This window comes from Mirounga leonina, unplaced genomic scaffold (genome assembly GCF_011800145.1).
Source record: "Mirounga leonina isolate KUSES-001 unplaced genomic scaffold, KU_Mleo_1.0 Mir_151, whole genome shotgun sequence".
NCBI lineage: Eukaryota > Metazoa > Chordata > Mammalia > Carnivora > Phocidae > Mirounga > Mirounga leonina.
Window position 1 is genome coordinate 28,539,986 of NW_023270377.1, and position 13,291 is coordinate 28,553,276.

The window sequence follows — 13,291 nt, forward strand, 5'->3', positions numbered from 1 at the left end:
TTTCAAACAAGATTTAGGTATTACAGACAGTCAGTGGTAATTAATAAATATAGTCCTTTCTATGCCTATACACAAGCAGTGGTTAATGGCTTGGAAGTCATGCAGTGCATTCAAGTTAAATGTATGGCCCTCTATTTCATTAACAATATCCAGCATCCTAGAGCAATTTATCAGAGTGAATTCAGTCTGACTTGCCCAATCCCCTGGTCCTCTTTGGAAGCTATTTTAACTCTCTCAGACAGTGGGATGATTTAGCAGTAAAGCCACCATTTGAAGGAACATGCTAGCAGGCTTAAGTAGTACTCTGAGAGGATGTGGCTTACGATTTATCTCTGGACATTCCCACCATTTCAAGTAAACAAATGGTCAATAGTCAAGAGAAGCGTGGATTGTTTTTAATTCCAAGATGTGAGTTAGCTCGGAGGTTAGATTTATTTTCTTTTTATTTCCAGGCCACTGGCGACTTTTCCAATGAACTTAGACCCACTCCTGTGCAAGTGCATGCCCATCAAACCTTCAATCAACTCTTTCTTCTTTACGAAAGGTGCTCTTAGTTGCTGAGAATATGCACCTGAAAGTAGAGAAAAGGAACTCATTATTAGAGCACCAAATTATTCTCAGGTTAATTAAATATCAATACATTGGGTTTAAAAGAAAGTTTGTTGGGGCACCTGGGTGGTTAGGTCATTTGAGCGTCTGACTCTTGGTTTTGGCTCAGGTCATGATCTCATGGGTCATGGGATCAAGCCCCACCTCAGAGGGAAGTCTGCTTGAAGATTCTCTCCCTCTGCCCCTCCCCCCACTCTCTCCCTCTCTCCCTCTCCCTCTCTCTTTCTCTCTCCAATAAATCTTTAAAAATAAAAAATAAAGTTTGTTGTTTCTGTCACTATCAAAGTCTCTATAAATTTATTGCAGGAGCGTATATGTAAATCTGTTTATGTGTCCTTTGCAGTTAAATAAGATAAAGTAAATTTTAATAAATACATTTCCTTGTTAATTAATATATGTGTTAAGATTTTTTTTCTGATTAAAAAGGTAAAATTGATCATTATATTTTTTATATTAAAGTTTTATGCATATACACTTTATGCCATAATTTAGTCAACCATTACATTTAAACAATTTCCAAGTTTTCTGCTGTTATAAGCAGTATTGCAGTGAAACTTTGTACTACATTGTTGGCCACATCTCTGAATGTTTCCTTAGGATAGATTTCTAGATGAGTAATTTCTGAAGATGTTCCTAGGAAATTCTTGGAATAAGTAAGGTAAAAAACCAAGCATTTGTGAAACTAATTATATATATATATATCCCTGAAGCACTGTTTTCTCTAATGCTTGGTGTTGAAAAAATAAATACTAACATTTGCCAGCTAGTTAGGTACCAACTGCAAATATCATCAAATTATAAATCTAAATTTTAATTTTCTCATCATGAAGGAATGCAAAGACTCACAATTTTTCGAAAATATTAAACTGCCAGTCTCAGGCAGGCAGGTTTTTCTGTTTCACTGGCAGAGCAAGGTTAGTTGAAGGAAAAGGCCGTTATTTTTTGATGAAAACAAGGATATACTTCAAAATCCCTTATCAGCATATTCTTTTCCTAAATCAATTAATAACTCTCTCTTTCACTCTCTCTTTCTCTCTGCCTTGACATGATGCATCATAATTTAGTGGTTAAGCTGGGTTACACCCTCTTCACACCTTCTGGATATTTCAGCATTCAGTTATTGACTCATATCTTTCTAGACTAAATAACAATGATCTTTTGAGTCTTTCCCCAAGTGATGATATCTCTAGCCCGCGGAATTTTTGGAATTCTCATTTCTGGATGCCCTCTGTTCCTGCTGAGCATTGTTATAAACAACTAAAGTATCCAGGTCATCACCCAGCTCAATAAGCTGTCCTTGGGGTCAAGCTCTTCCGGACTCTCTCCCTAGTTAAATACATGCCTTTCATAAATTCCTTTTTTATAGAATCGCAGAGCATTAGAATGGAGAATGTAAAGAGACTTTATGGGCCTTCTAATTCTTTCCACATCCCTCTTTTTCAGATGAAGAAACTAAGGGTTACATAAGTTAATGAAGTTGACTGAGTTACATAGCTATTTAATATCTCTTGTTTTCATATTTGTTGGCCCAGTATTTACAAATATATTAACGTACAAAATTATATAGGAGTTTTATGTTTGACAAAGCATGATTCATAGCAACATTTCTCAAGTGTGTTTAAACTATTTAAATTTGAGGGGCGCCTGGGTGGCTCAGTGGGTTGGACGTCTGCCTTCGGCTCAGGTCATGATCCCAGGGTCCTGGAATCGAGTCCCAAACAGGGCTCCCTGTTCAGCGGGAAGTCTGCTTCTCCCTCTCCCTCTGCGTGCCACCCCCCCCGCTTTTATTCTCTCTCTCTCTGTCAAATAAATAAATAAAACCTTAAAAAAATAAACTGTCTAAATTTGAGGACATCAAAATAACAAAAACCTTTTCGCATATTATGTAGACACATTAGTTCTTTCCTTCTGCTCTGGTGATTTGATTTCCCCGAGAACTATAGAGACAAACACCTCTTCACCCTCACCCCCATCCCAACCTGGTAGTATATTAATCCCCCAAGGACAATAGAAAAAATTAGTGGAGAATCTGTGCCGGTACATCCAGAGCCCAGTTGAGCCACTAGAGATTTAATCAAACCTCTTGAGATGAAATCTCAATGTTCCAGCAACTATCTAACTTTTAGCCATGGTGTCTCCTTGACCCAGGACCCTCTTTGACTGTGGTTATACAATCCAAATGGAAAGTCTTGTTTCCTGATCTACAAACAATCGTTTATGTCAAACATTAAAATAACTTCAATAAGTAAAATAGTCCCTCCTGCTACATAGCCACTCTGGCTAAAGTTTGCAGACCAGCTGGGTCAACAGCAACTCTGTAGCAAGAGAAAAGAAGTGGTTCCCTAAGCTGAAGATAAATCTACTACCTTAAAAAAAGAAGAAGAAGAAGAAGAAGATAGAAATGCTATGTTGAAATATGCTCAAAAAATTACATGTAGCTTCAGACTGTTCTGATAGCAACATTGCAAGCAAGTAAACTGAAAGCTATTTTAGAGAAAGACCTTGTGCGCGTATATAATTATTTTCATGTTCGTCTGAACACAAATATTATTTTCATTTATTCTATAGTTACTTTAGTAATTTAAAGTGAGTGCAAAATACAAAAATAAATAAATAAATATTGGTGGTGACGAGTATGACAACTAAATATGATAAGAATGGAAAAAGGAGTCCTATACTACAAACGAAGAAAATATCCAATTCTATGGATGCTGATGTCTGAACAGCCTCTGTTTAAAATGGTTTTTAAGTATTGGTAACCAACATTGAAAGACACTTATTTTTTTATTTCTTTAGTAGCTAAGCTGGTAAAAGAATATTTCCTTTAAAAATGGAAATTGGTTTAAGTTACAATAACACTTGCCAAAATAATAAATTTATCTATAAAGTACAGCAGTGGATTATCTAGTTTAATGGATCAGCAAATCATGAGGATTTTTAGTTAGTGAGGTTAAAACAAACTAGATATATAAAGGCTCTACAATATCTTGGGAAAGGATTGATATAGAACTATTACTGTTAAGTGCTATTCTAAGAGAGAAATTATGGGGATATATAACAATTCTTGCAATAAAATATACTAATGTAAAAATTAGTTATGCCTCAGTTTTGCACTAGTGGATAAGTAATTCTAAGAGTTACTACCACCCAAACAGCCTTTGCTGCAAGGATTAGAAGCTCATTGGTTGAAACAACATTAAAAAAGGAACAAAAACAATATGAATAGGGCTAAGTTATCTATCTCTCAGCTTACTCACAGGGGCTCATTTGCTCTAATCCTAATTCTATAAAGGATATTTCTTTTAGTGCCCCCAGAGAAGACTGTTTTTGAATATAATATTTGCACCAGTGAGAATCTCTAAATTTGTCGGAAATTCCAAATTACTAAAAATTAATCACTCTGCTTGCTGGAAGTTAATTACATTATTTGAGATTTATTCAAAAAGCAACAAGGAGTGAATTTGCAAGCCAGCCAATTTTTCTGCCCTTCATTTCACCAACTAAATACATCGCAAGGAGCCCCTCCATTTACATGGAAGCCATTTTTTTTTCTATTTAAAAAGGGTGAGAGCTTGTGTGTTGTGAATATTCCCCAGACTTACATTCAAATCTTCCCAAATCCATAGCACGTAAAGACAGGTTATGACTGCTAATATTCAGGCTAATCACTTAATACTTTTGTGTTGTATTTTGGGAATCATGCTTCTCCTTCCTTGTCTTTTTACTCTTCCTTACTGCTGTTCACATGAAGTATGAGAATGAGGACAATATGTTGATATAAACAGCTGCCATGAAATACAAAAGGAAGTGCTATCTTCCTATCACTTGTGTGCTTTTGTGTGCTCTTGGGTTCACTCCTGAGAGTGCAATGAATTCCCCTAAAGCCATTTCCCCCTTCCTCACAATTGAGCACATTCATATTTGATTGACCCTTTTGAAAGACATGGGACCTAGAGTTGACCACCTTGTTTTATTCCTGTGTGCTGTGGATGCACTGCTGAAATCTTCTCTTCCTTCCCAGTCAATTGCCTCCTTCCTAAGCCATGGTTCCTGGAGAGGACACAGTCCACATAGATGTCCCAGAAGAGTTGGGCCAGATCCCAAAACAGTGCCCCATGCTTCAAGTTCTCAGATGACTTCAGGTAGATCATAAAATCCCAGAAACCTGAAACAGTGTTAGAAATTCGAGGCTTCCGCATTTCCAGGAGGAGCACTGAAGAAGATTCCCAGCACTGAGGATCAGCTTGGTTAAGAGCCAGCAGGTCTGTCTGGCTATGGCAGAAGAAAGGAGACACACAGCACATTCCCACAATGAGCAGGGAGCAGATAAGGGTCAAGGGGCGGTAGATCCCTCTTCTGTTCCCAGGATTGGCCATGGCGCTGAAACTGCATAGAATGGAAATATCTTACAAATCCTTGCTTGAGCTCCACTCAGTAATGAAAATAATTATGCCTTTAAAAACCTTGGTGCCAGCAAAGGAAATACACCAGTGTCCTTAGGAAAAGTCTTATCGTTCCTCCCATAAGTCCCATTCTATCTAAAATGACTCATTGCCAACCCAGGTAGTATAAAACCAAGATATTTAGATTAGGAAGTGTTTATTCCTAAGACATGTTCCCTTATGAGATGAATAAGTGAATTTGTTTTTCCCTAGTACAGAGGAACATAATTTAAAAGAACATTAAGTAAAAATGTAAAATCTTGCTGCTTGGCTTTAATTATTCTATAATATCATAGTTTAGCTTACCTATTCTAATCCAGGACTCCCATGCAATTAAGAATTTTAATATATTTTATCCTTAGGTGTTTTCCTATTTGGGGTGACTTTCAATTTTTAAAAAGCATAAGAATTGTAAAATGTTCTAAATAAAAATGAACATAAGGTAGTGTGCTAAAAGTATGGGAACCAAGGGGTATATATTCAATCCACTAGAGTAGAATCAATTGACATTTTATCAACACCTAAAAATGCTCTACGATTCTGATATAACTTTCATAAAGATAATGTTTTATCATTTTTTTCTTCTTGCTATGAATCTCAAGAATTTTAATGAAAACATTTGCCTCTCAGTCAACTTTTCTGGCTCTCAAAGCCTGTTGCAATAAAATTAAACTATATAGGGGCCCCTGGGTGGCTCAGTTGGTTGGTTGGGCCTAGGACTCTTTGTTTCGGCTCAGGTCATGATCTCATGAGTGGTCGGGTCAAGCCCTGCCCTTCACCCCCATCCCCTCCATGCTTAGCAGAGAATCTGCCTGAAGATTCTCTCCCTCTCCCCCATCCTCCCCACTCTCTCTCTAATAAATAAATAAATCTTTAAAAAATTAAACTATATAGCACTTTGAAATTATTGTTACACTTCAGACAAGTGTAATGAGAAATAATGTCCCTAAAATAATACTAATCTTATCTGACTCTTTAAGACTACCCAAAATGTATATCACACTTAAACAACTCTAACATAAAGGAAAAACAGGAGGACATATAAGCTCACTTCCAGTTTTATCTTATATTTCCCAAACGTTTTAGATGTGAGTGTCAAGAAGGCAAGCAAGGCACAGCTCATGGGAATACATCTATACTGGAACATTTAAGGATAACACCATAAGAATGAATCTTTTTCTTCTACACAGCAGCAGAACATACTGAGGCACCCTTAAATCAGTATTTCAGGAATGCCTTTGAACATGCACATTTCTATTTGGAAGAGGCATGTTGAGATACAAGGTTATTCAAAAATATTTCAGATCACTTACACAGGATTTCTCCCTGAACAAAATTATATTCAATATGTCCTCTTCTGAACTAAAATATCAAAGTCGAGTTGCCCCAAAGGCTGTTTATTCTTAGGGAACATGTCCAAGTGTCAGGGCTAAGTTATTGGAAGACAGAGGGCGGGACGCTGTCCAGTGTGCTGAAGTTAGTGTAGTCCAGGACTCCCTGTCTGCTCCCACCGCAGCACTCATATCGGCTCCTTTAGGTTCCCTTCTCAGGACAGTCTTTCCCGAGCCTGGAAGTTCCTCAGCCCTGGGGTCCTTCGTGAGCCCCGCTACAAGCCCCGCGCTGGGCTCGCTGCGCCCCGATCCCACACTTGGTTCAATGGCCTCACCCTCTTTAGGGCGGAGCTGCCAAGGACCCACTGTGTCCTTTGTGCCCCATTATTTTCTTTACACGGAGGCTCAACTCCCAGGTCGCAGGAGGGCACCCCTTCGCACTTACCGGCTCAACCCTCCCTGGATTCCCTGGAGTGTGTGAAGAGGAAAAGCTCAGGCTGCTTCCCGAGAGAGTGACGGTCCCCAGCCCCGGCGTCCTGAAGGCTACGGTGCCTCTTAAGCAGTGGGAGTGTTCCGCGCCTCTCCAAGTCTACGTCAAAGCGCCGGGAACTGCTGCCACCTCTCGCCCCCAAGTCCATCTCCGGAACTCTCTTCCTCCCTCCCTCCCCTGGAGATCTCACTTCAGGTAACAAGCAGGCTTAGCCGCACACACCCTCACTGACCCTGACGTACACCTACCCTCCACCCAGTGGAACTGAGTCTTTCTGCGGTTTGGCTTCCCAGTCTTACCTCGGAAGGCGCGACGCTCCTGGCAGGAACTGGAAAGTTGGGACCCAGCTCCACGACAGATTAGGAGCGAGTGGGGCTCCCCAGATCCCCAGCCTTCAGGGGAGCCTTGTTTGAGAATAAAGAGATGCGGGACTCTTGGGGTCGGAGAAGGCACGTGGGCACCAGGACAGCGGTGGGGAAGAGCTCAGAGGAAATAGGGCACCTCCTAAAGACATCTGGGTGTGAATTTCTCCTGCCTGCCTGCGGTCCTTGGCTGGGAGGAGAAAAACGCACCTGGGGCAAAGACGCAGGGAGGGAGGGACATGGCGTAGCTGGCAGCTACCCCCTGTTTGGGGACAGGAGACCCTATTGCCTCCAGCTCTGTGGCCTGGATCCCCTCAGGAGCCCGGGTTGTTGCTGGCATCACGTGTGTCAGCCCACCGCTCCAGATTCACAGCCCCGTCCCTGCTTTCCGCCTGGGACTCCTTTTTGGTGCTCCACTCACAGCTAGTTAATATCTTAGTGTGGGGCTAAGCCCTGTCAAGTATCCAGGGCTCTGCTGGGCATTAGCTCCACCTCAACTGAAACACATCCAGCCTGGAGGCCTAAGGCAAAAGTCCTACCTTTGCAAGTGTTTCCAGGGTTTGCCCCTCTCCCCAAAACCCTCTAAGTGTCCTAAAAACCACTTGTAGTCTCCATTAACTGAAAGCTTTTGTGCCAGCTCAATAGTATCCATGGTTACTTTCCAGAGGGGCACAGGGAGGAACCCAGGCTTGTAGCAAGGTTTACTAAAGACAAGAACTGGACAGCTACCCAAGGGATAGAAATAGAGCTCCAAAAAGGATTCCTAAGGGGTTCTGGGCTTTTTTTTTTTTCTGCTCTGAAACTGGATGGAGTGTACTTCAGTTTCTCAATCTGTGACCTGAGCATTCTAATGTCTGCTTCTAATTACACCCTAAAGATGGAGGGGAGGAGATAATGGGTGAGGTTTTGAACTTGCTTCCTGGACTTCAAGATGCTCTTAGCTTTTTGGAGAAGGTCATGAGAGAAACACAGGTGTGTGAGCACAGGGAGAACCCTGTGGAAAGGAAAGGGAAAAGAGGGGGAAGAGCAGGTATCTTTGAGGAAGTGACGGATGAACTTCTTGAAGGAGTTATATAGGTGTCCTGGGGCCAAAAGGAGAAGGGATAGTCTCCTCCAGGCAATGAAATCAGAATGAGCAAAGACTTGGAGGGAGCAATCAGGAGTTCTGTGTTTCTAGGGAGAAAAGGAAAGGAAAGGAGTATAAAGAGAGAAGGGAGAACAGAAGTAGGGTTGTGAGGATTTAATTCTGGTTTGGGGCATGTTGGCATTACCTTTAAAAACATTGCTATATAAATATGTAATGCTTACTTTATTTTCCAGTGCCTATGTGCCAAGTACTATTCTAGATGCTATGTATGCAGATGCTATGTATGTATCAAAACCCAGCACAGAGCCCAATGGCCAACTCCGAGCTTGATCTCAAGACCCTGAGATTATGACCTGAGCAGAAACCAAGATCTGGCGCTTAACCAACTGATCCACCCAGGGGCCCCTAGCATCTGACTCTTGATTTCAGTTCAGCTGCTGGTCTCAGGTCCTGGGGTTGAGCCCCACTTGGGGCTTCATGCTCAGTGGGGAGTCTGCTTCTCTCCCTCTCCCTCTCCCTTCCTCTCCCTCTGCCCCTCCCCCCCCCGCTTGTGCTTCTCTCTCTTTCTAAAATAAGTGGATGAATCTTTTAAAAAATTACATATATTTATAATGATTTGTGTTTCCAGTTCCTGTGTTGAACATTGAGTTTACAGCTATATATCAAAAACACATAACTAGCTAATTAAATAAACAAATAGTGCCATGTATGAGTCAATAATGAGAGTCTATCATTCTGAAGCCCCCCAAAAATATATGTGTAATGTGTCACATATGATAAGAAAAAATAAAAGACCATCACGAAAAAGTAAAGCAGGATTGGAAAAAGGTGTGGAGAAGAGCTATTCTATATGGAATACTGAGAAGCGCTTCCTGGTGAGGAAATATTGAGTAAATTCTATTAAGGTGAAAGAGTGAGTCATACATAAACATAGGAACGAATGCTCCATGTAGGGTACAAGGGAAGCATGGAACAAGTGCATTGTGAGAAGTGTTTTCTGGGTATAGCGGTAGGAAGTGAGGCCCGAGGGGTGGTCAGAAACCCATCCTGGCAGCTCAGTAATTGACTGGACGGGGCAGGGCAGAGGCAAGGAATACAGCTGGGAGCTGCTACAAAGATTCAGATCAGATATGGCGAGTTCAATAAAGGCGGAGCAGTGGAGTAGCTGAAAGTAAGTGGATTCTGAATATATTTTGAGGATAGAAAAAATGGGACTTATTGATGACATGAAAGCAGACTGCAAGAAAAAGAGAGAAATTGAAGATGGCCTCAAGTTTTGGGAGCTAAACAACTGGAAGTTTGGAATTACCAACAGCCAAGAGAGGAAAAGTGTTTTGAGGAACAAGTTTGAGAAAGAAACATCAAGAATTTGGTTTTCAAGATGTCAAGTTTGAGACGACTGTCATCCAAATGGAGATGCTGAATAGGCAAGGCAAAGGTGGGGACTAATGATAAACACTTGAGATAACAGCATTCAAGAAAGAAGTCTAGACTTGGGATTTATGTTTACCCATAGGCAATAGTTAAAACACTCACAGAAAAGTATGTAAAGTGGGTAAAACAGTAGCCAGAGGATAGAAACTAGGATGTGCCAACATTTAAGTGATTAAGAAACAGAGTTAAAAGGAACCATAAATGTGTGGTGCCTTAGAGGCCAATGAGATAGAGATTTTTCACAAAGAAGGAAGAAATCAACCATATCACACAGATTCAGAAAGGGGGTCAGTAAAATGAAGACAAAGAATTTTCCATTGAGTCTGAAAAATAGGAGGCTGCCAAGTTGCTCATTAGGAGAAAATTTCAACTGAGTGTTCGGGGAGGAGGAGTGGTGGGCTGAGGAGAAATGGAAAGTGAAGAAATGCAGACAGCCCCTATGAAGCACTTTCTATGAAGTTTAGAAAAGAAGAGGAGGAAGGATTGGAACAGAAGATTAGGGGTTAGATCTTTATTATAGTCACAGGCTGAGGGAGAGAAACCACTAGAGAAAGAGAAGTTGAAATTCAGAAGAGAAGGACAACTAACAATCTCAGAGGAAACAAGAAGCAAGGGGAATAAGAGAATTGAAAAAAAACAAAAACAAAACAAAACGCAGTGGTTAACAGAAGGGGGCATAGCTTGCTCTATGAACAAGGAAGAAGGGGGGCTATCTCTGGATATGGATATGTCTGTAGGTAGTATGGTGGGAAGGGGTGCAAGAGTTGAGAGAGATGGTGAGAGATGGTCTCAATTATCTTAATGAATTAAGATGCATAGTCATCCACAAGAAATGAATGAGGGGAGATGTTAAGGAGTGAATTGAAGAGTGAAAAGACTTCGGGATAATTATTGAAGAGAAGAGAGGAGATAAGAGAGACTAAAGAAAGTACTAAAAGCTCAGGCAAAGTTTGAGACCATAAATTCATAACAAACCATTTTGCATGCCTCCCTGGTTTTTATGAGGCAAAATAACTTAACAATGAAGACTTTTATGCTCTGTATCCAAACCGCCTGGGTTTACACCATATCTTTCTCACTTGCCATATTTCATTGATTCTTAGACGCATTTTTTTTCACATTTAACACCACTGAAATCAGAATGTATCTATCAGCTGATGGTACCTTGCAATTAGAATTGCAACATTTTCTTTTGCTTCTTCAAAATAATGGGATGTCTACAGTTGATTGCATCTTTGATTTGATGTAATGTTTTGGGCAAATTGGCCTCTGTGAAACAGTTTTCCTGCCTGTAAATGGGCAAAAATTTCTCTTATGGCTAGTGAAAGTAAAATTAGATCATACACGGAAAATACTTAAAATGGGGCTGCATGTAGCAAGTACTTGAAAAGTGCTGGTTATTACTTTTCTCCTGCAGTGTCCATCCAACTTAAAGTAGGAGAAAAGAATGGTCATTATTACATTGATCTAGTGCTAGAGTTTTGTTGAGTAAATGCTGATGAAGAAGGATGCAAAGGACTGAAGGTCATAAAAGCAAATTAGAAAAAGAGATGAGGCTGGGGTGGAGGAGGAAAGACTAGAAGGAAGTAGAGGAAACTGGAGGTCTCGGTGAGGGAGGAAAAAGGGCAGCTGTGAGAGGAATAAAGAAAGAAGGTTCTAGTCAGGGAGAGGGACATTTATGTTTCACACTTTAGAGGTGGAACAGCTCTGAATTCTGAGCGCAACCACTGAAATGAGTGACTGAGATGGAGTGAAGGTGGAGACCACTGTAGATGAGCTCCACCTTCCCTGTAGTCTGAAGATAATGAACTGAAATGGTTGCCCCTATTTATAGAAGCTGAGGGTGTGTAGCACTGTAGTCCCAACGAGATGGCCTACAACAGCTCCTGCCAATGGGAGTAGAAGCTTTAAAAAAAAATTTTTTTTAAGTCTAGCTCGTGCCTATTCATATACTTTTTTTTTTTCAATAATTACTTGGGACTGGAAGTTTTGACCTTCAGTAAAACTTTTACAGTACCACCCTGGAAAATAATGCCCTGATGAAACATTTCTCATAAACACAACTTACCGCCTTGCACTTGAAAATTAAATAGTCATCTTATTGCTTATTTTTATTTAGAAAGGGATCCTAATGACTATATACTCTGTTGTAATGTATATTTAGTACTCCGTGGTTAACAGAGAAATCTGGAGAGATTCTTGGGAAGAAATATATGTCTTTCATCTGAACTTTATAATAATTGCAGGAGAAAAATAGCAGACTAATTCTTGAATTTAAATAAAACGAAAGCTGCCACCAAATGATTTGAATGAAACACTTTATACTCTGTTTAACATATAAAAATGTTTAGTTTGATATCTTACTCTTGTGGCTTCCTTTACATAAACTAAACTCCCTAACAATGCTGACTTCTAGTCAGCAGTATTTTACAAAACATTTTCATATACTTGGTTTCATGTGACCCTAAGGAAAACATATTTTATCCCCCTCTTTCCCCATTTGCTGTTAAGGTAAGGGATTTTCCTTGGGTGACATAGCTGATAAGAGTTAGAACATGGTCTGTTCCAAAACTTATCTTTATTCATTGTCATTTATTTGTCCTAAACAGTGTACTTGTACAAACACACGTACTATTGCCCAGTCTCTGTTCTCTTCACTGTACAGTCTGTCCTCATTCCCCTACTTGCTCCCCAGTACCAAGCTCGGTAGCATATGGCAGGTCCAACTTAGAGAATCATTTTAATAAGCTTACATCTGGAATCAATCCATCACATCATCATTCTAACTTGTTAAAAATATTCAGGAAACCAATGGGTCACTTAAAATTACATGATGCCAAAAAACCCTGGTTTGACTGGCATTTGTCATCCAAAGAGTTGTTTCAGATTGATGCAATTGCAGCCTAGGGCAAAAGAATGACTAGTTGAGAAGTAAATCGCAATTAGCTGAATGTGCCCCATGGGTAGATTTCCTGATTTTTGCCACTTGAAGCAATTCTCAAAGACATTAAAAGGGACTTCTGATTAATTTTAATGAAATTCGAGAGCAGTTATATAGATAGTTTGCATCTTCAGCAGTACATTAATTTGCAAATGATGGGGACAGCCTTTAAGAATTGGGTGCTTCTTTAACAGTTAGGACCAGAGAGTAAAAATAATTACTTTCTCTCATTCTTTTATGCTTTTCCAAAATTTGAAGATGGCAATAAACAAGGACAATTTCCTGGAATGCCCATTGGGGTAAGTGGATGAGTCAGTCTTTAAGTGTTATCAAATTCATAAGGACATATTGCAGTGAAGTAGTCAGATGATATTGGACATTGATTCTAAAATGTACAGAAAAGGGAAGTTACTCAGGGATACAGGAATAGTTCATTCATGTTTTTCCTGCTTGTACAAGTCACGATACTGTAGTTGTGATCATAGGCATAGTGGTGGTTTTTTTCAAAGATACTTCTCAAAATACATCTATCCTTTGCCCATTTTTTCCAGCAGGTTGCAAAACCCATAGGGATTCTTATGGCTTTGTCAAGAGT

At 40.1% G+C, this 13,291-nt stretch overlaps 1 protein-coding gene across 1 annotated transcript; it reads right to left on the reverse strand.

The window, feature by feature from the left end:
* Window positions 1–347: 347 nt before the first annotated feature.
* On the reverse strand, window positions 348–4,985 carry FAM237A (family with sequence similarity 237 member A). The gene is made up of 2 exons (XM_035006613.1): window positions 4,574–4,985; window positions 348–571 (listed from the first exon to the last, which is right to left on the reverse strand). The coding sequence occupies exons 1-2, from the start codon at window positions 4,983–4,985 to the stop codon at window positions 432–434; spliced, it is 552 nt and encodes a 183-aa protein (XP_034862504.1). The 3' UTR covers window positions 348–431.
* Between the last annotated feature and the right edge of the window lie 8,306 nt (window positions 4,986–13,291).